Source organism: Acanthaster planci, linkage group LG19 (assembly GCF_054643075.1).
Source record: "Acanthaster planci isolate LZ-2023a linkage group LG19, COTS_SCS, whole genome shotgun sequence".
In the NCBI taxonomy this organism is placed as follows: Eukaryota; Metazoa; Echinodermata; class Asteroidea; order Valvatida; family Acanthasteridae; genus Acanthaster; species Acanthaster planci.
Window position 1 is genome coordinate 4,272,107 of NC_141795.1, and position 21,603 is coordinate 4,293,709.

Sequence of the window (21,603 nt, forward strand, 5' to 3'; positions counted from 1 at the left end):
CTGGCGCACAATCTAATTGTGAGTCGTTAGGGGGCGCACTATGTACGGTGTCCGCTATCAAGCACTAACGTCTTGATCCCAAGACTATACCGTACGTCATGCAGGTGTTGTACTGAACGTCTGTTCCGCTGAGATTTGCAACATGTATTTGGAGTTGAACTCGGCTATCGTAACTTTCTCAAAATTCTCTAGAATTTAATTTCATTACATCGTTCTAATTGGAATTTGCTTGTATGTAGTTTTCTGCCATTCTATTATGTCACTTTTCGTTAAGTGTTTAGGTTTATGTGGAAGCCTTGAACTACACGTTTAGAAATTCAGGCATGCACTCATTATAAATACATTATTTTTTATGTTACGCGAACGTCTGGGGATTTCTTGATTATTCTGCCATTTGTCAAGTGTAAGTAGTAATTTCAGACTTTTTTTCTGAATTTAATCTTTGTCTCGGCATTTTCCTACATTTCTGTGATTACTTTAATGGTTACTGTGCCACCAAAAACGTGTAATTTGGTGTCAAATATGGTGGTCGGATGACGTGTTCGTGGCATGACAGCAACCAATTTAATCATGCACGACAAGACGAGATCATTGCGTGTGCGTGTACATCATAGAGCTAGGCCCACCTCCATGCTCCATGATTGAACCATTGAAGAGAGGAAAAAGGGTTTGGCGTACGCATTTCCATTTTAGTTAAATTCTAGTTGGCAAAGAGTTCCATCTTACATGTACATGGACATCACTCATGACAGTGGTATTTCAGCTTCCAGACAGGAGTCAAATTTAGCAGGGAAAATATCAAAGCTCAGTCATGAAATACATGACATAGGGTGTCAAGTGGTGTGACTGATGTCCACTCTTTAAAATACAAAATTGTCAATAGACCAACAGGCTACATGTAGGCCAACATCACCTGATCATGTGATGGCATCAGTAGTCTTGTCTTAGCTGGAATGAATTGGAAGCATACCATCGTGACCTTCTTCAAACGTACATGTGTCATGTAATCACCTAATGCAAATTTGTAAACCTGTAAACAGGAAAATGTGAGATTTCATCCTTTATAACAGTGCCAGTGCACTTACTTTCAGGAAAGAGTTTCAGACACGGATGCCACTTGACACCCTCTGCACAAACCCTATGGGACTGGTCTGAAAACTTGTTTTCTTAGTATATGTAAATGACATAGTTGTTTCCCTCCTAAATTGAACTTTTATGGACATGTGTTTGCTTTCTGACGGCTAAAAGATCACTGTAGGGAATAATTACTGACGTCCATATATCATGTATATGGAACTCTGTTATGCTGCAAATATCCATGTCTATATAGTCGCTAGGTCCCTAATTTCACAACTTACATGTATTACGTATTGTCAAGTTAGATTGGTTTCACAGTAAGTAGTAACACAGTGACATGTAGATATCTGAAGATAATATTTTATTTCTAACTAAAATAATATTTGCCTATTTTACAGATCATTCATGTGAGGAGGAACTTTATCTGAAGATGGCAGACGAACTTAGATATTTCCATCGGAGGTGATTTTACTTTCAGACTGTGAGAACAAAAGAGAATCGCGGTAAAAGTACCCGGCAGACATGTCTGCCTCAGCAGACGGGCCCCTGACTAAAGGGGGTTCGTCAAAATCTAAACGATCATTCATCTCTCGTTTGCCGTCTTTTCGTAAGAAGAAAGTCCCTCCACCACCAGAGTCGGAGCTTGATGTGCACTTGAAAAGCGCTGAAGAAGATCTGAACGGCATCGTGAAAGTACGACCACCGAGCCAGGGGAAAAATCGCAAAGAGGATGATGTGAAACGGAGATCAAAGACGTCGTCCATTGTTGCCAGCTACGAGAAGCGGTTGAGCGATATGAAAGAGGAGGAGAACAGGTTTAATGGTAGAAAGGACAAAACAGGAAAGGCGGCCACGCTGGGTCACCATGGCAACAGTAAGTCGGTTCATCAGGATGGGGTTTCAGCTGCAAAGTCAAGTTCACGTTTCGGGTTTGGCTTCACCTGGCAGAAAATCACCTCTTTTGAAAATGGGAACACAAATGGCAAGAAGACGGACGTTGCGAATGGAAGGAGTAACGGAGATGAACTAAATGCAAATGTCAGGCATGGTACCACAGGGTCAAGTGTCAGAGATCACAATTTGGAATTAAATTTACCTCATGGTTCACCACCAGACAGGGAGTCAACAAGCAGTGTTCGGACCCCGGAGAGCGATCGCAGCTCCGTCAGCTCAAATATGTCAAACAGTAGTGCCAAAGTCTATGGGCAGCCCATGCCTTACCGGAGTGTCTTCAGCGATGAGCCGCGAGGGATCAAGCGGCAAGCCAGCAGCAGCCAATCAGAAGGCTTGAACTCAAGCAGCATTAGCATGTCCAGATCCACCTCCCCACTTCATGACACCACAAATACGGGAACGCATCAAGACATCTCAGGCAAGCAGTTGCAGTTGAACAGTACTTTCACAAAAGATAACGGAACTGGGAATTTGAGCCCCGATATCATCAACAGGACATTTCCGATTGAAGAATCCCCAACGTGCATTGTGAACAGAACCTTCAAGCTTGAGCCCGCTGAAGACAGCAGAATTACAAGTCAGAGCTCTGAGCCAACTGTCAGTAGGGAATTACCGAATGAAGCCCTGCAGTTGAGCCTGAAGGAAAAACCAATTTCCTGCCCCGCAGCTGAGCCTCCCAGAAGCGGGACAGTGGAGAGAAACTGGCGTGACGTGTCTGGCCAGTCACAGGGCCAGTCACAGGTCCCGTCGCAGCCACTTGATGAGGTCATGCCACCCGTGCAAGACGCAGTCCGCCCTAGTGCCAACCCTGCTCGTACTGTCCCAGCAGAGACAACTGTCCCCCACTCCTGCATCAAGAGCTCACGGCCGGACCCCTTTTTGTCTCCCAGGCATCGGCTCACTGTGGGTGCAATGGGGTCGATGCAGTCAAGCACAGACGCCTACTCCACGCCAACCCGCCCCTTGGAGCTGGCTTACCAGCTCCGCAAGCCGCACATCAGTGCCATCAAGCACTGCTCGGAGTCACTAGACTCGTGCGAGCTGGACTCACTCTGTTCGGAAGACCTCATGTGCGACAGCCGGTACCTAGACGATGACATGTTCGACAGCAGGGACGACTCGTCTTGTCTGCTGAGCAGAAGCCTGAGTGTTGAAGAAGCTGCAGCCATGCATAGAACCCAGCACGTCGGCGTTGTGTCGAGCCGGGGTAGGGCAGTCAGCGTAGATCAGGCGCAGCTGCTAGCAACAAACTACAGCCTAGAGAAAAGGTAGGTGACTTGACAGGAAATGCTGCCAATTCTTCGTAATCTAATGTAAATCTCCAGAGCTTAACCCAGGCACCTCAACAGCCGTTCCACTGCAACAGAAAGTTTGTTGTTACAAATAATTAGGGATTAGACACCCAGTAATTTCATTAGATGAGTAAGTGGTCTGATCTGTCTTGTCATAGTACACACCCATCAACATACAGTGTATATACATTTACGCTGGTTGGGTGTGAATGGTTGATCAGTACGATCACAGTCTTCCACATATTGTAAAATAAAAAGAAAAGGCAAACTGTTTCAAGTTGAAATTATCCACATTACATGTACATGGACATGTACCCCCAGTACATGTATACAGCAAGATTGAGTAAGAACATGGCGAATGGTTGCCCAGATTGAACAGTTGTGCAAAACGTCACAGTACAGTTTGTGTACAAAACACTGAGCAAGCAATACAACTTACAAGAACATAATCGGATTATACACATGCCTACAGCCACACACAGGACAAGTACATTATGTACTGTACATTATGTATTGTTGCATACAACATGTGTTTAAACAAGGAAATTACTATACATGTAGGTACATGTACATGTAGGGGTACAGTTTTTAATGAAGTTGTGCATACAGGTGAGGGTAATTTACATTTTTAAAATCTCAATGTTTACACAACTGTGCAAATGACAGTGGTGTCATTCTAGACAGATTCTTGTTTGCTCTCCGAGATAAGCAACTTGACAACTGTGTTACTGTTTGCTTTATAACACAATCATGGAGTAAGGATCATGGCTAGCTTATGTACGTGTAGCTTATATGTACATGTCACCTACTCTGTGGTCACACCAATTGGGTTCACAGATCAAATATGGTATAACCTACATGTTCCTGTATTTATTCATAGACAAAGAGTCAAGGTTTTGGCATTATGTGTAGTTTTTGTTTCATTTTGTTGTGTTTTTTAGTTTGTTTTTACATGTGCCGGTACATGTACTGTAGCTTTGGCAGCACAAATGATTGGTGTTAAAATCTGCAGAATGATAGATTACATACCAGTACATACATGTATGTTCATATGTTCATATGTTCATCTCATTTCAAAGTACATACATATGTAGGAAATGAAAAAATCACCTGTGATTGTTCATGTGTACCTGTATATGTACAAACATGTACATGTGTAGGAAATGAAAAAATCACCTGTGCCTGTACATGTACATGTACATCTACATATGGAAGATGATCCATGACTCTAACATGTGTAAGAGTTGCCGATTGTCACAATCTCTGGCTGTGTTAACCATGGTATTCACCTGTATGAAATACTGTACAATAATGTGCATTGTACATGTACATCAAATGACAACAATGTTCCCAAGAGCAGTGTCCGTCCGTACAGCACTCACTATGCTGTCCTTTCGTACATGGTATCGGCATTTTCCATGTACAGTATGCATGTGTACTCCGGTATATTGCACACCAGTATCAAGCATACCGCTGGGTTGCCAATTCACCATACTGGTGCCACCTTTACACATTCATAGGGCTGTGCGGAATATCCAAATAACTGAATATTCAGTCAATTATCGAATACTTGAATAGTATCAGATTTTAATATTTGAATGCAAAATTCATGAAAAGGAAGGGAAAATATTCTTTTGTTTTGAATTAGAAAAATTGCACCATGGTGGCTAGTTTCAAGCAGATTCAAAGGAAAAGCGACAGAAGTCTTACGATTTAAAAAGTAAATTATTCATTACACAATTTAAAAGGAATATAAATTTTCAGCAGGGCAAGAAGTACATGTATTGTTCATCACGGGATAAATTGCGGCTGGAGATACTCCTACATGTACATGTTGTGAGTGTTATTGCAACTGATTTTGTATACATGGTTTGTTTAACAATCTGCTGGTAGGTAGGAACGAATTTCAGATATTCAATCAAATTGAAGGTCGAATTGTGAATGATTGGAATTGAGTCAGCCCTATACATTCACACACACGTACAGTACATGTGTTCAGTGTGGCTGTATGGGAAGGGAAATTATTGAAATGAGTTTGCATTCATTTCCAATCTCTGAGCACAGATATGGATAATTGACTTTGATGTTTCATGAGGAAGGAAAATGCATAGAACGCAGCCCAGTTGGCAGTGGGTACCTGTACGTGTACGTGTAGGTTAGCAAGAAATGTAGAATTTATAAAGGTTCATGTACATGTATGTACATGTACCTACACAGAATTAACATTTTAAAACTTGTGTATTTTTAAATCATTACATCTACAAATGAAGTGGAAGCTGCAGTGTTATTTATATAGCTATTTACAATGCCATTGACTAGTATTTTGCAATGCACGTGTATTGTGTGCACAATTGTGTACAATAGTTTCTTGCACAAACATAACAGCGAGAACATGAAACGGTGAACACACATACTGTAGATGATTTTGGCAGTGCTGATTTTTTGTTTATGTTGTGATTGCATTGTACAACCAAAATTCTTTACAGTGGCTCAGACAATAACAGCATTGCTCGTTGATGACAGCTGGATCAGACGTGGAATGATCAATTTTATTGATTATTTGACTGACTGTAATGTACGGTGTAATGTACATGTACGGGTACCTATAGTATTGTTTTTGTGGATAAGGATTGATAACATTGATTCTGGTGGTCAGTACGTGTATGTACAGTACATGCACTTTTCATTCTTTTCCACAAGTCGTCATCAGCCATTCATTTCCATCCTTCATGTTTATGCATCTGCTTTCTCCCCCTACGTGTAGGGTCGGTGTGACCAGGGGCTTGTCGCCCTCCCCTTTGGCCTTGCCTTTAGGTAGACGAGGGGGACGGAGCTTCCCCGCCCACCCAGTGCCAGCCGAGCAGTGCCAGTCGCCAGTGGAGGAACTGCATTCGCTCATTTTCAGTTCTAGTTGCCGTGATATGGACAGGTACCGGTACCAGTTTCGACTCTTCTATTCAGATGGCCGTAAGAAGTCTTCAGTTACCATGGCGATAAATTATTTGCCGTAGCCTGACTGTCATGAATTTCTCCTTTAGTTGTACATGTAGGCACATGTACTAGCTTGATCTTATCCAGACACCTCAAGCTGTGAATTCATTTAGCCCTGAGAAGCAGTTATGCCCAACTGATTTTGGTCATTGGAGATTATGGATGACAGTGCACCATTTTGCATTTTTTGACAAAGTCTTTTTTTCATTACTGTTGCTCTTGTTTACTGTACATGGGCATGCACCGTACGTCCTTATGACAGTCTGAATCTGAAGAAAATGTTCAAGTTTCTGACCATTTGCTTCAATTCAAACCATGCGAATGTCCAAAGTTTGGCATGTTTTGGCCTGATTTATACTTTTATTTCGCTCTCCAATTTTTTTCCAATAAGCAATGCAAGTGATTGCATTTTGTATGTTTTGGCAATTCAATGGTCAGGAGAAAAAAGCAACACAAAACAGAAAATTAAATTACAAAGCCCCCTCAGTGAGCTGACACTTCAGGTTTCATTTGGCAAATCAGCAAATATTTAGCCATCATGGTTACTGAGGCTCACATTTTATGGCCTGTCTGTCCTGTTTGCAGTGGGGTGTGGTGCTCTCTTAATCTTCGGGTTTCTCGCCGTAGAAGCTGCTTCCATCTTTCTTCACTTCAAACCTTCTTTTTTTTCACAGACTGCAGTAGATTTAATGAATGACCATCCACTACCAATGTGCTATGAAGTCTGCTTTTTGTGTGGTTTTACACTGTAGTCTTTGAACTCAGATTCCCATAGACATTAATCATGATGCTACCATTTTGTCTTGCCCCCTGTATACCTAATGGCAAAAGTGATGCAACTTTCTCTAAAAAGGAAACAGACCATTTTTCTTCCAGCCTCAGTTTGGTTACATTGCTTTCAATGGTAGAAAACAAGATGGCTGCCCCATGATAAAGCTCTATTGAGAATTGACTGTACAATGTGCACAAACACGTTTTGTTAGTGGACGGTCATAGTCTTCTTCTCAAGCAGCAGTTTTTCATTTTAGATCCAATAACATTTTGCTTTTGGTCGTGGGCCAGATTGACATTTCTTGCATGATAAAGGAGACAGCACATAAGATGTTTCCTCTCCTTCCTTCAGCACTGAGCTGTGTGGATCTGCATGTTCTTGAACAACCTAAATAAAAAAGCCAATGCTTTGAATTCCCATTTTATTGTACATGTACCTGTGTCTGTCAGAGAAAACACTAGAGCAAAGAAAACTCACAGCTAATCCATTCAGAACAATTGCTTCCATAGTAGTGTCTATACCCAGCAAGAAATGAGACCGAGGAGTACCCCCCAACATGTCCAATCCCTATACACATTCCAGACTATTGTTACTTAACACATCCCCCCCAAGATATCTGAAAGGAATTCCCCAGATTCCTGCGAGACAACGATTAACACAAAGCAGGGGGGGGCTCTCTCCGTCTCATACCTTGCTGCACATGGTAGTGTCAGCACATGTAGAGTGTCACAATAGCAGTAGTTTTTCTGTAGCACTTCAGTTGATGCACATCTTGCCTGACACTGGTCAACAACTCTGCATACCACCAACATGCACAGGTTATTCCAGAATTTGGGGTCCAAAAGTGTGACATTTTGGTGTCCCTGTTCTATCTGACTTTTGTGATTTGACATGGAAATGTCACCGGAATCGATTCAAACTATTACTATTTGTTGGGCAGCCAATTTGCATTAATTTTTCACTCTTGGAAATTAGAAAATGTGTTCTGAACTTACAAAAATCATACATGTATGTAAGATGTGACAGGGACACGAAAAAAAATGGACCCCCAATTTCTGTTATTACCCATCTTGACATGTATGTAATTGTCCAATATGGTTCCTGGTGAACAACATGTACTTTAGAAAAAAGTTCACCACTGTGCACATGTACATTTACATGTATGCAGGGTTGAAAGGTCATGAAAAGTCATGGAAATTTGTTTCTGTTTTCCAGGCCTGGAAGAGTCATGGAATTGTAAAAATGACTGAAGTCAGGGAATATTTAAAAAGTCTGAATGGTCAAAGAAATTGGGTTATTGGGTCATGGATTTTCATAATTGGTCATCCAAATATCATGGAAAAGTCATGGAATTTAATGGTCCCGTACAGGTAGGTGCAGGAGCCCTGCTTATGGTAATACTGTGCTGTACTAGCTTCAGACACGTACATGTACTAGAAGTATGCAGTGACCTTTGCTGTTACACATGTGTAAACGTACATGTAACGATTACATGTATTCTCATTAACTCTATGAATCTTACCATAAATACCCCTTTACTTGTCTTCTGTCTTTGATTTGTGCATGCACTGTGTACTAATTAGACTCACTCTCTCCTATTGTTCTTATTCCTTTTGTCTTGAACTGTCTGCATGGTGGTCAGGGAGCGCTGAATATCTTTCTCATTTTGCATATATCAGTACTATCATGACTGGAATTGTTAAAGTTTGTCCACAGGGTGCACGCACCTGTACAACAAGTGTCAGGTGGAACATCTAGAACTTTATGGTTTGCAAAATGTACACAGTGTATGGTAAAATACATGTACCATACACAGTGTACAAAATGTTGGTAGGGTACTTCCTATTGGATTCACTATGCATTAAACATTGGGAGATATATTTTTGAAATGTTTCATTTACTGTCCATCCATCCTGTTTCATTTTCATTTATTCCCCATTTTAACACATACTGATGTCATTAATTTCACATTTGTTCACAATGACAAGAGCTTAGGCTTAATTTTGCACAGTAATTTGCAACATCTGTGGAAATGCCAAGACGCTCGTTAAATTTGTTCCCAGCACTGAGTGATTTCACGTGTTGTGATTTTTATTGTATCCAGAGGCCTTGCCATGCCATGACTAATACAGATGGTATGCTCTAAAAATAGGCCATACAAAAAGCCACAAAGAACTACGGCAGTTTCAACAAAACTGGAAAACTGTTATGAAATGCTTTTGTCCATGCACAGTGTGCTTGTCTGTTGATTTCAACAGAGGTTCAATATTGCCATTCCAGCTGTCTGGCTGGTTGTTAGTTGGCTGTGTATTTGTACTTTGTAGCATGCTGGAGGGATTAAATATACGGGTACAGTGTACATGTGCAATGTACACAGACCAGAATATTTTCCAAAATTGAACCCCTATATTTTTTGTCCCATTTGTCGTTTTGTACTTCATCCCACTTTTTTTTTATGAAGCTGCAGAGCCTGCTGATTGCAGTAGCTTAACGAATTGTGTGGGCAAAATAAATCTTTCTTTTAAGTAACTTTAACTTTTAAATGAATTCTGTTTTTACATACCGGGTACATCTACATGTACATGTATGCACGTTTCAGTGTAAAATTCATTTCATTGTCTTGTCAAAAACAGTGCAAGACTGATCTCCTGCGTTTTTATGTACATGTATGTACATGTACATGTAGGTTACTTGGTCACGCTTTACAGACCAGTGCGAAGAGCAACTGATGCGCATGACCAAGCTGAAATACATGTAGTGGGTTGGGTAGTCTTTTGTAATTTTGAGCAGTCCATGCATTTGTATGCAAAGATGTAGAAGGTAAACAACACACGACAAGTTTAGCTGTCAGCATGATCGTAGAAACGCTCCTGTAAATCCTTGTATCTGCTTGCTTTCCATGGAGTTCAAACCAACAATGTTGGAGGCAGTGTGTACCATTTTCAAACGGTATGTGTTCAGAAAGAAATTCTTTTCCACCTGTAGAGGTCTTTCTTACGGTACAAACAGACATGACAGAACACAGTCAGAATTGGCTTGATGGTTTGTCAGCATCAGGAAGTGTTTTGAAAATCAACCAGTGATTTCATGATTGGTATTTTTCTGCAGCAATTCTTGTTGAAGTAGTGATACATGTACATTTATTGTAAGCTGCCGGGTGTTAGCCATCAGCCAATAATGGTAGAAGCTGCTGTGTAAAACAACCAACCAATAACTTCTGGGACAATGATTCTGCCATTGCCGGGGGCCTTCATGATTGCACTCTTGTCTGATGTCACTGTAGGTACATGTACATGTACTCACTATGACTGGTCTACTGTGATCTGTCTGTCACCTGTCTGTGAACACAGCGCACAAGCATGACGCGTGCCCTGTCATACGTGTACAGGTGACAAACAGGTTTAGCTGACATGCTACGTATACCAGCATTGCTGTTTTGCATCTCGACAGCCATGCCAAGTTCCTATGGGTGTGCATTTTCAATTTTAAATTTGTGCATGCAAGCGCACCCAGTAGGTCCGCCACATAGTTAACAAAGCACCATCACTCGTTCATGCAGTTACCCATTAATAATGAAACCATTAACATGTCATCTGTTTTCGTACCCTCCACCAAATCGTTAGAAACAAGAATGGCAACGCCAACTGCTCCCGTGTTCGCTCCCAGAGTGGGGGCACTGGTCACCCCTTGCGACCCCCCAGATGGCCCACTCTACCCCCCGACGAGGAGGGAGCAGTGCTGGTGGACGCCACACTGTACAGACACATGATCCAGGACATGACATCAGTCAAGACCATGCTTCTTAAACTCAAGAGGGCGCTGCAGACAGTGAGTACATGTATTCCTGTTTCATACCCATGTTCAAGGCTTACTGCTTGACATGGTGGAGTCTCTGTGTGGGTCTTCTTATAAACTTGTATCATCCCATAAAAAAAGCAGTGGTGTCTTTATGAAAATATTGACTTCTACACTGTACATGTACATAGCGGTGAGCTGTTTTTTCAAGATTCTTCCTGATTTCAGGATTTTTCAAGCAAGCTGTTTCTAAAATCTGGAATATCCAAAGCTTACCAATGTGAACGTTTTCCGTGCAAAAGCTCATAAAGAACACAAGAAAGGGACATGTCAAGGGCTGCCTTTAGGAAACACAAATGTATACCATACACTCTACACTGCTGTGGGGCTCGCAAAAACTCGGGTTATTTTGCGGATTTTTCATTTTCTTCCATTCTCACCCTTGCGACATGGACATGTATGAACGTAACCGGTACAGTAAATGCTGCCGTAATGTCAGAAGCGTCAGTGCCTGACATCATGACGTATTCACATCAAATGTTGCTGAAGGCCAAATGTGTTCAGAGATCTCGAGCTTGCAGCTGGTGAATGTACATGTACCACTGCTTCTCAAATTTGCATTTGAATTTGCTTTGGGACTGAGTGCAAGCAACCAACTCCACATGTACCAAAGGTGATGTCTTGAGTACAGTGTACTGTCTGTTGAAATGCTTGATGAATTACTGACAAAGAGCAACATTTAAAATGCGGCTTTTGCTGAGGACTAACTTGGTTTTGTTCTATAAACAAAAGCCCTCTGAAATACTGGAACATTTGCTTGATATTCATTGTAACTTTGTGAAAGCAATAGTATTTGTGTTATTTTCTTCCCTCAAGACTGACCAAATTCACAGGATTTTCCTTTGACTTGTGTGACTAAATCACCCTTTTCCCAATAACGTATTTCCTTCATTCACCAACACAGGTTGACAATTCTTCTTCTCCATTTGAACATTCCATGGGCCAATTGGTAAGTACATGCGCATGTGGAATATGAATCTGAGGTACCGGTACATTGTAACTTTGCTTGTCTCTATTCAGTGTAAGAACAGGAAGTAAAGTACGGTAGGCAGCACAGAAACAGTATGGACGGTACATGTGCCGTAATTCACACACATACATACGACAAAAAATCTTTGAATATACATACTATAGAGGCTTTTCACATGATGTAAAAACATGATGGGCAAAGGTACCATTACCATGTCCGTGAATGCAGGTGCATTTTCAAATCTGTTTATTTATTTGACAGTTTCATATACGGCAGAATGTTGAGAGAATTCCAAGGCTTGGGCGTCTTGGGTTTATTTGACAGTTTCATATATGGCAGAATGTTGAGAGACTTCCAAGGCTTGGGCGTCTTGGGTTTATTTGACAGTTTCATATACGGCAGAATGTTGAGAGACTTTGAAGGCTTGGGCGTCTGTGTGTGCATCTGTGTAAATTGGATGCTGACCGCCAAAAATCACCGACTTAAAATCCTCTGTAGTGGTAGCCAGTTGTCTCAAGAAGTCCACTGAAGTTAACTCCCATTTTTTGGTTTATCAACGTGTACAAATAGTTGTTCAAATCTACCTGTTTGAGTATACAACAGACTTGGATTTAAATTTGATTTCTGTTTTCATTATATAAGTTTTGTGGCATTTTACAGTGGGAACATCCTTTTAATAATTTGTTGACACTCAAACACCAGGTGCCCTTGTGTAGTTACCTGAAAAATATGAATAAAAATCATGCTAGTACTGGTGTCAATGCTTGTAATCTGCCAGAGTCCTTGCAGTAGTCTGCCCACCAGCCCCACCAGCGAGGCCAATCCCATACAGGAAGTCATCATCGAAGACCTGAAGGAGGTAGGGTCCCAGACAGGAAAAGGGAAGGTAGTTGAAAGTTCTGTGAATCAGTCAGTGATCAAGGTTTTTCCTGGACAAACTAGGTCAAGGGGCTGGGTCCAAATTAACGTGACTTTGCCTTGTATCAGTCACACTTTGAGCCTTGAAGTTAGATCAGCCTTATTTGAGGTTCTTTGAATTGCTTGTTTGGATTTCTGAAACCTTACTGTAGTTCTACATGTAGGATTTTATTTTTTTTTTACAAATTTTGATGACCATAGAATTCTTGAATATGTACCAGTACTACAGTGTCATACCTTCAGTGTGTGAGACCAAGCAGTGTTTCAGTACTTCTTTCCAGAGGACTTTTAGCCATAAGTCTTTTTTTCTTGTATGTGTAGCCGCCTTCTTTCCAGGGTTCCTGCGGCCTGGGAAAGTCATGAAACTTTTTCGTTCTCCAGGCCTTGAAAAGTCATGGAATTTTGTAAAAATGACTAAAGTCATGGAAAAATCAAACGCTGTGTGTGATTTCTATTGTGCTTAAAATATGTGATTTTATTTGCAACTTTAAAAGTCCAAATAGTCCAAGAAATGGCGTTATTATTGGGTCGTGGAATGTCATAATTTGGTCATGGAAAAGTCCTGGAAAAGTCCTGGAGTTGAATCGTCCGTTAGGTGTGGAAACCCCCTCTTTCTTTGCTCTGAAAACACTTGAGTGAAATCACTCACAACATGGATGTGTAGAGTGTATGCAGGTATATGCATGCACCAGGCCATAACTAGGCATTGCACATTGTACCTTAATTTCAACATCCTTCCTACAATGTTCTCTTATCCTCTACCAGGAAAACGCCGTCCTTCGGAAGGAAGTCAGGAGTTTGCAAGAGCTTGTTGCAGACACACAGCAGCAGTTGACTGAGCTACATGTACAGACACACACAGTAAGACAAGACAAGAATACTGCAGCCCAGCAAAATCTTGACATTCGTTGAGTTTGTCTGGCTTTAGTTCCAGGATTTTTTTGGGGGGGTCTTGTTTAAAAAAGTTTGCAATGTTTGACGCACTGTAATTAAAATTTTGCATTTTGATTTTTCTGAGCCAGTGCTAAATACATGTACCTCCGTATATACTGATTTACTTGTACTGACTTTACCCAAATGTCGGGGTTTTCCAGGCTTTGCTCTCTTCTTCCAATGTGAAAAATGGTCATATCGTTCTCAGTCATATATACAAAGTGACTCATTGGTGGAGAATTATTGCCTGCCGAAACCTAGAAGCATTGACTCAGACCTTCATGCTCTGTATTCTTGGCAAGAGATGTACATGTACATGTGACCGTCTTGGGAAATGATTCATATGAAAGTATACATGTACAGATCGCTGTCAGCTACTATGCTTGAGGGGCCATCTTGGGGCTTTACACGCAGCTTTGTTTGGGTGTATAGGCGTGCCATTCAGAGTGTGGACCTCTGCACAATAGAATGCAGGGTACGGTGGCGTTGTGTAGACTTGCACACCTCCACACAATGTTTTCCCCTCTCTGAAAAACATTTTCAGAGGCATTTGGGGGTCAAAGTTTTCCATGGCAAAATGAAGAGGAACAGTCTAGGAAATCATCATCAAAAATCCAGCTCGAAGGAGTTATCCTAGTTGGAGAAATAGGAGCATTTACCTTAACCACAGGAGAACTAAGGAATGTCCTCACTTCACATGTAAAACAAGTGTGGGTGGTATGGTTTATGTTGAGCTTGTGGTGACTTCCACCTGAAGCAGTATTTTTCAGAGCATTATATTGGATACAAACAATTTTTTGGCATATTTGTGGAAACCAGATGGGAGTGAATTGGAGGTTTACGTAAGTTACAAGCACACTGACGTAATTGGAAAAATCACACCACTTGAATTCTCTTTGGCTGCCATGGTGTGATTGTATTCCATTTTCCATGTTTTCATCACAGATACCTATGTTTGGAAGAATTGGTTAATTCTGTACATGTATTAGGAAGAATGCCTCTCAAAGCCAGCCCATTTATTGTAGCCACAAAGTCAATCCCTATGAGTTTGGGTTTTTTTCTCATGGCAAAATACTGTCTGAATTCAGAAGAACTAATCCCAAAGGCTATCTACATTTCTACCAGTACATGGATTCATTTAAAGTATGTTTATTTGATGCATAGAAACAGTTACCGTGACAACCAAATTTGTGGAGAGATTCTATCTTTTCGAAATTACCATTACTTTCCATCAGTCTACTTGTACATGAATGTTGTTTTTTTACTCCTCTAGATAAAGCCAGCGCAATGCAATGTCAGTACTCAGGTCACCAGTCAAGCACAATGCACCAGTGAATCCACGGACCAATCCATTCAGGTTAATTTACCGACATCTGTAAGTAATAAAATTTGTCAAAATTCCCCTAATTTCCTGGTAGGTGACTTGCTGCCCCTCAGTTTTCAAAATGTTTGAGTCCCTTTTGTCTGAGAAAAAATTCCAAACCAGGCCTTACCTAATGTCCAGCTTTGAACTGTGAATGGAACACGTTTTTCCAAAGTTAATCATATCTTTTAAGGAGTTGAATGTGGCACATGTAGATCTAAGCAAAGATCATGTCGTACACATGTAGATGTGCTTTCTGTATCTGGTAGTACGTGCTTGATGCAGATGCCTGTGTGTAACGGCAGCATGCGTTTGTCTATCCAAGACATGGACATACAGTTTATATGGTTTAATGCTCTCTAATTCACATGCCAAGAACTCTCAATTATTAGTAGAGAAAATGCTCATGTGCAACAGGTGAGAAATCCCTAGATACTCTCAGCATTCCTCTGACCATTTGATGTGCCGGTATCTTTCAGCTCACTGTGCTGGGAGACTTTACCAGTCGGTGCCCCTCCATTGCACTTTGTTAGATGGTGAGGGTAGGTTTTGGATTGGGGGCGTGGCTTAAGCAACTTATTTTTTTCCATACCCTGGGGGATTCCGGATTTTCTTTTCTGATATTGATCTCAGCTCAGCACTTCAGGTCATGGTTTGTTGCTGACAAGCTCAGGTCTGTGTATGTGTTGACTAATGGTGCCCTATTTGAAAAGCTAGAATCTGTCATTTGGACATATCAACGTGTCTGGTAAGCTGTTAAAGATGGTATCACGTCCTGGTGTAGCCCATTTATTTCCTCCAAGGAAGACATCTCACTTTTACATGTCCCCTGCAACGTGGAGCGTGGCAAATTGACTGCGTTGTAGCGGAAGTCATGTTGGAACAATTTGTCAACTTGGCAACGCTGGGTTATCACTTTAAACGTCAATAAAAATGTGTCATAGCTGCCACATGATCTTAGACTACATGTATGCGGAACATAATCAGGCTGTTTCCTGTGTTGAATTCCCTGGCTCAGATTTCACTAACTACCGAGGAGTAGCCAAACCTTAGACATTTGTTATTGGCCGAAAATCTTAACGGTACATGTACATGTACCTGTCTTTCCCAAAAGCACATGACTCTTCCACCATCTTGAGTTGTAATGCTTTGCAATTTATACTGTAAAGTTTTCCCATAGCTTATATAACTCTTGGACAAGTGGTCTTGAATCAAGACTAGTCCACACCTTGTCTCAAAATAGATTTCTGTATATCCAGATAAGTGTTTATCACAGTTCACCTTCGGCAGTGCCCAATGCAGATGCCAATTTGTTTGTGTTGGTTTACTCTTAAGCCTGGTAATCCCACAGCATTATGAGTCACGGCACAGCAAAGTCAGTTGGGCTTTTATTGTTTTCCACGCCCAATCCACTAACTTGCCTTGCCCCCAGACAAGGCTCAGTTCACCCCTGAGCTTTTCCGGTCATTGCTTATCGAAGCTGGTTGTACCGTATCCTGTGGGTTGTTGACAAAGGGGATCTGTTTTCTCCAATGCTTGGGCGGACAGTGATGTTACATGATAAGCAACCAAGGTTTTTGCTTGATTAGAGGGGGGGTTGACTCCAAAAAATGCAGTCTGTGTGTAGTTTAGATTGACTCTGCATTTTTTACTCCTTGCCCAAGGGCGAAGGAGAATGTCACTACCTTTTGGAACCCGCTTCTTAGTCGCTGCATTTCGTGCATGTTTTAGGCACTAGTTTGAAATTTTTCATGTTCCTTTCTGCAAAGTCTGCTGGCAGTCGACATTGAACCATTAATATTGAAAGGGGTGTGCTAACCATCCAATGAAATGTTATAATAATCAATAAGCATTGATTTGATAACAACACCATTGTTTTCTGAGCCAACTTCCTGATTCCTTCAAAGCAACGAGGGTGGAAGGGCACTTGAGTTTTTCACTGTAAATTGATCTGTGCCTTAATTTGGCATGTTTGGTGTTTCCCCAAAGCTCCCTTAATTGGACATGTTGTGCTTAGGTCTCATGACCATTTTCTTGTCAACGTTGAAAGTGATGTAGTCTGTATTGAAGAGGAAACTTATGTCCACGCACACATAGACTTGGGAAATGTACAGTAAAAGAAACACTGTACATGTACATGTGCGCACATTACAAGGCCTGTCCATCTGATTATCTGCATGTGCGCACATTACAAGGCCTGTCCATCTGATTATCTGCATGTGCGCACATTACTGTTCTTTGTATATTGACATGCATATTTCAAAGCAGATCATTTTCTGTGAAGACATCGTACTTTATTTACCAGTCGACCCTCGGTAATTCTTGTTCCTGGTCTGACAGCTTCTGGTGTTACAAAAGTAGTAGATCTCATCAGTCATCGCAAACCAGTCCTTCAATTTCATAATCAAAGTTTTGTTGAAAGTGAGGACAAGAATCTTCCCACTTGATTGGGAAGCAGTCCGTATACATTGTGTGTTTGGTCTCATGCCTCCTCTCTCTCTCTGTATCCGTGTTTTGTATCCCCTCCCCCAGTCTTTCCCTTCCAAAGCTCCGCCCACCTCCAGTCCGACACGTCGCAAATGCAGGGCAGAAGTCAGGTAAACGATAACCCTCCCCATCAAAAAAAAAAAAAAAGACCAGAAAGCAAACCAAGCTGGCTTGGAAACATAAACCAGTAACAGCATGAGTTCTTTGTTGCCGTGTGTGGTCAATGCTTTGTGCATGCTTCTTTGCCTTACCCTCGTATAAATGGTGTCACATTGTTGGAGACGTGTGAAATGTGCTTCCAGTCAGTTTACATGCAGTTAACAACTTGTGCCTCCTAGAGTTTCTTTTCATAATCTGTTCACCTAGCGTATGGACTCTATAGGTGTTCACCTGGCAAGCATCTTTGAATGAATCATCTCTCACTAGCCAACCTGTTTGCTTTGATGTATTTTAGTACAGCTCCATGTGAATCTAGCTGAAGCTACAGAGTCTTGGCTTTGCTACTGTACAATGGAAGTAAAAGAAAAGGGGGGGGGGGAAATGTTGGTGTCTGCATTTCTGCACACATTGACCAAATTCATTTTTTTATGCATTTTCAGACCTCCCAACCTGTGGTACTCGTTCCTGAGGTCAGGCAATGCCACAAAATAGATTAAAAGATATTTAAATGAACCCTCAGTTCATTTAAAATTCTAATCTTTTATGCGGTGATACCTGACCTCGGGAAGGAGTACGACAGGTTGGCAGGTATGGATTTTGCATTTGCGTACACTGTTCAGGTATACAATTTTATTCTGGTCTTTATTCACAACATTCATATTTCCAATGAAGTTTTCACTAAAATGGCTGGCAAAATAACTGTGACGTCATCTTCGTATTTCGTGTATCGAGATTTTGTTTTTCCTTTTGCTTGTGCAGAGCTAATCCCAATGCATGTCCGACGTTTTCTGCTACTCAGCTAGTTAGAAATGTAGAAAAGCTTGCCACTGTTTTGATCCACTGTGTCACCACATTGAAGATACATGTAGGGAAGCAATATTAGATTTACTTAAGGAAGTGCATCAAAACGTTTTCCAAGTTTAGTCCTTCATCGTTCAGATCATCTCTTGATGTACAGGTATACATGTAGATATCTCTCATTGAGCACCATCTGTGTAGGAACATTGCACCTGTGTACATTAAACAGGTGCGTGTGTGCAAAATGTTTAAAACTTGGAAATGTGCTGATCCAAATATGGTCAAAATACGACGCAGCAGATTGAAGTAAAAATTGAAGTAAAAAAATGCTGAGAGACCTCCGTGTATAAAACTCTATTTTAGGAATACTGTACATTTCCAATGTCATTGCAAGTGTACATGTTTGAATGCATGCACAATGAAGTGTAAGTGTACTTTCTTCAGAACAGCAGACGTGTACATGAAACTTCCAAGCACATGCGGGTGAGTGTTTGCAGGCATGGCATACGTAGTGTGGACCTCTGCACAAAAGAAGTCCACATAATGTAGGGTGCAATGGTGTTGTGTGGACTCACACACGTCCACACAATGTTTTCCCCTCTCTGAAAAACAGTTTCAGAGGCATGTTCATTGTCGGGGTCAAGGTTATCCATGGCCAAATGAAGAGGAACAGTCCAGGAAATCATCATCAAAAATCCAGCTCGAAGGAGTTATCCTAATTGGAGAAAAAGGAGCATTTTCCTTAACCACAGGAGAGCAAAGGAATGTCCACACTTTGTATGTAAAACAGTATGCGTGTGTACACATGAGCAAATGCCGTGTTTGTGCTCTTCAGTCCAGGATAGCCATATCTTAACCCATTACAAGCTGTTCTCATGAAATCGCTGTTGGTGCATTAGATCAAATTATTTTTACACGTCTCAAGTAGCTAGGAGCAATTAGATCCGGATCTCTTCAGCTTGATCTTAAGCCCTGGATTAACAAGCGGAGCAGGTGTCAATCAAGATAGAGAGGGGAAAATAACTCATATGACAGGGGAGGCTGCGAAGCTGTGATGTGGACTAGTGTGGTTCTGAACCCCATGCGAGAAAAGCAACACAGTGTGGACTTGAAGTCTGTTTTGGTCCTGTCCACCAGGCCTACAGCAGACGAGGTCAAATTAGGGTTGATTTTTTATTGCTCTGCCTGCTGTAAGCAAAGAACCATTGGGCTTCAACGATGGATTCTGACGTTGGGTCATCCAACGATGGATTCTGACGTTGGGTCATCCAACGATGGATTCTGACGTTGGGTCATCCAACGATGGATTCTGACGTTGGGTCATCCAACGATGGATTCTGTTCAGATCCACATATGTACATGTATCATTGTAGACCTCAGTAGAGACAGAACAAGAAGCGAATAGCTTTTGAGTGACATTGGTACCATGTTTCCTCTCCCCTCTCAAAAATGGGTGCCTTTTGTACACATTCAGATGAAAATAAGTTGCTTGCATTTCACATCATAGAACAGCATGCGCATGCAGTGTGTTTCACACATTGAGTCTCATGTGAGTAATCACTCAGCATCATCCTCTTATCCCACGCAGGGTTTGCTCACAAATTTCACTCTTAACAATTCATGTAGCGAGCTGTTGCTTGTGCAGACACCATACAAACATGTTTATGATCATCCATTGGGTAAGGATTTTGCAGAACTGCGACACTGTAAAAACTATCTCATTAGGCCAAGAACTCTAGCCCACTGTAAAGTTTTAAACTTCTTAATCCAATTCGGATGCCAAAACCTGGATTTTTTTTTTTTCAGGAGAAATAGGTCACACGTTATCAATCAGTCATCGTCTGTGGACATCAGCCTCTGATTAAGTTCTGGATCCCTCATTTCACTGCATGGGTCATTAACGCCAAAGTGTTGAGTCATCAGTAGTCTTTGAATGCATGGAGACCCAGCACAGAGATTGCCAACAGCTGGGAAACTGAACTGTAATAGTTGTTTTCCCCTGGATGTCTCTGCAGTTTGTACTCAATGCAAATATTCCGTCATCTGTCACAGGGCTGGATCCCATATGTTAATACATGTACATGTACCTCAATGCTATAAAATCTTCAAATGAGAAAGTGCTGAGTCATAATTTTTAAAGGGCTCAGGTGAATACCTGTTCTGTACATGTATATGCCTGATGGCAATCACATGCTGGCTAAGCAGCCAGCTGTTGACAGCTTCAAGCGACTTGCTTCGGAAGCTGTTCGTATACGTATGGGTTAATTGGAATTGTGCTGAGTAAGCACTGGAAATATTTGCTTACCAAAAAAGGGGTCAGTCCAAATATCAGCTGACATCATATTGCTGTTGAATCATTACCTGCTGATTTTTATATTTCACTTCCTGCTCAGCCGTATTTTTCTGCTCAGCAAACCAGGAGATTTATACCTGCTCTTCCCTTGTACCAGTAACATAACTAATTACAATGTAGGTGCATTTTTATCAGCCGGATACAAATTGAGGGATCCATCTTTTCTCGTAACCCAAGAGCTGAATTTGGTTCAGCTCTGCATATTCAGGCAGGAACAAAGGATTCCAACCACTACAGGTTCACTGGTCGGGCACAGGTTGCATTGACCCTGACTGACCCACTTTAGGAAATAAGATCACGCTTCCTGAATATCAGACTTGAAAGCATTTCACTCTAATGTACAGGACGTGTACATGCCTGATTTTACGTTTTGGCTGTCCACCTGCCGCTAAGCATAAGTTTATGGTTAACATAGCCATTTGTTAGTTGTTACTAATTGGATGAAATTGGCCCTAACGGTAATTGTTTCCCATGTACAGGTCTATGTGCAGGTACACTGTACATATGCATAGTGGTATATGTACATGTTCATAGGAGTACAGGCAGGAGTAAATCAATATTGCATATGTGCTGTTCACCTGTGTGAACATTCATGTACATGTGCGGTAAGCCTATTTCTGGAAATAGCAGGTTGGAGTTATACATTGTAGTGTTTGACTTTAGACAGGATGTAGGATAGGA

The 21,603-nt window shown here is 41.4% G+C and overlaps 1 protein-coding gene across 4 annotated transcripts in view; it reads left to right on the forward strand.

Annotated features, from left to right (window-relative positions):
• Positions 1-117: 117 nt before the first annotated feature.
• The window catches only part of LOC110978182 (uncharacterized), a 32,501-nt gene continuing 11,015 nt past the window's right edge, over positions 118-21,603 (forward strand). Inside the window, exons 1-9 of one of the 4 annotated variants that reach the window (XM_022233007.2) lie at positions 120-403; positions 1,476-3,299; positions 6,088-6,252; positions 10,710-10,914; positions 11,846-11,890; positions 12,690-12,770; positions 13,595-13,690; positions 15,036-15,137; positions 17,658-17,722. In XM_022233007.2, the coding sequence (XP_022088699.2) occupies positions 1,600-3,299; positions 6,088-6,252; positions 10,710-10,914; positions 11,846-11,890; positions 12,690-12,770; positions 13,595-13,690; positions 15,036-15,137; positions 17,658-17,722 (2,459 nt within the window). In that variant the 5' untranslated portion in view covers positions 120-403; positions 1,476-1,599. Of the gene's footprint in view, positions 404-440; positions 675-1,475; positions 3,300-6,087; positions 6,253-10,709; positions 10,915-11,845; positions 11,891-12,689; positions 12,771-13,594; positions 13,691-15,035; positions 15,138-17,657; positions 17,723-21,603 lie in introns of those variants that run through there. The other 3 variants (XM_022233090.2, XM_022233267.2, XM_022233182.2) reach the window with 3 other exon arrangements.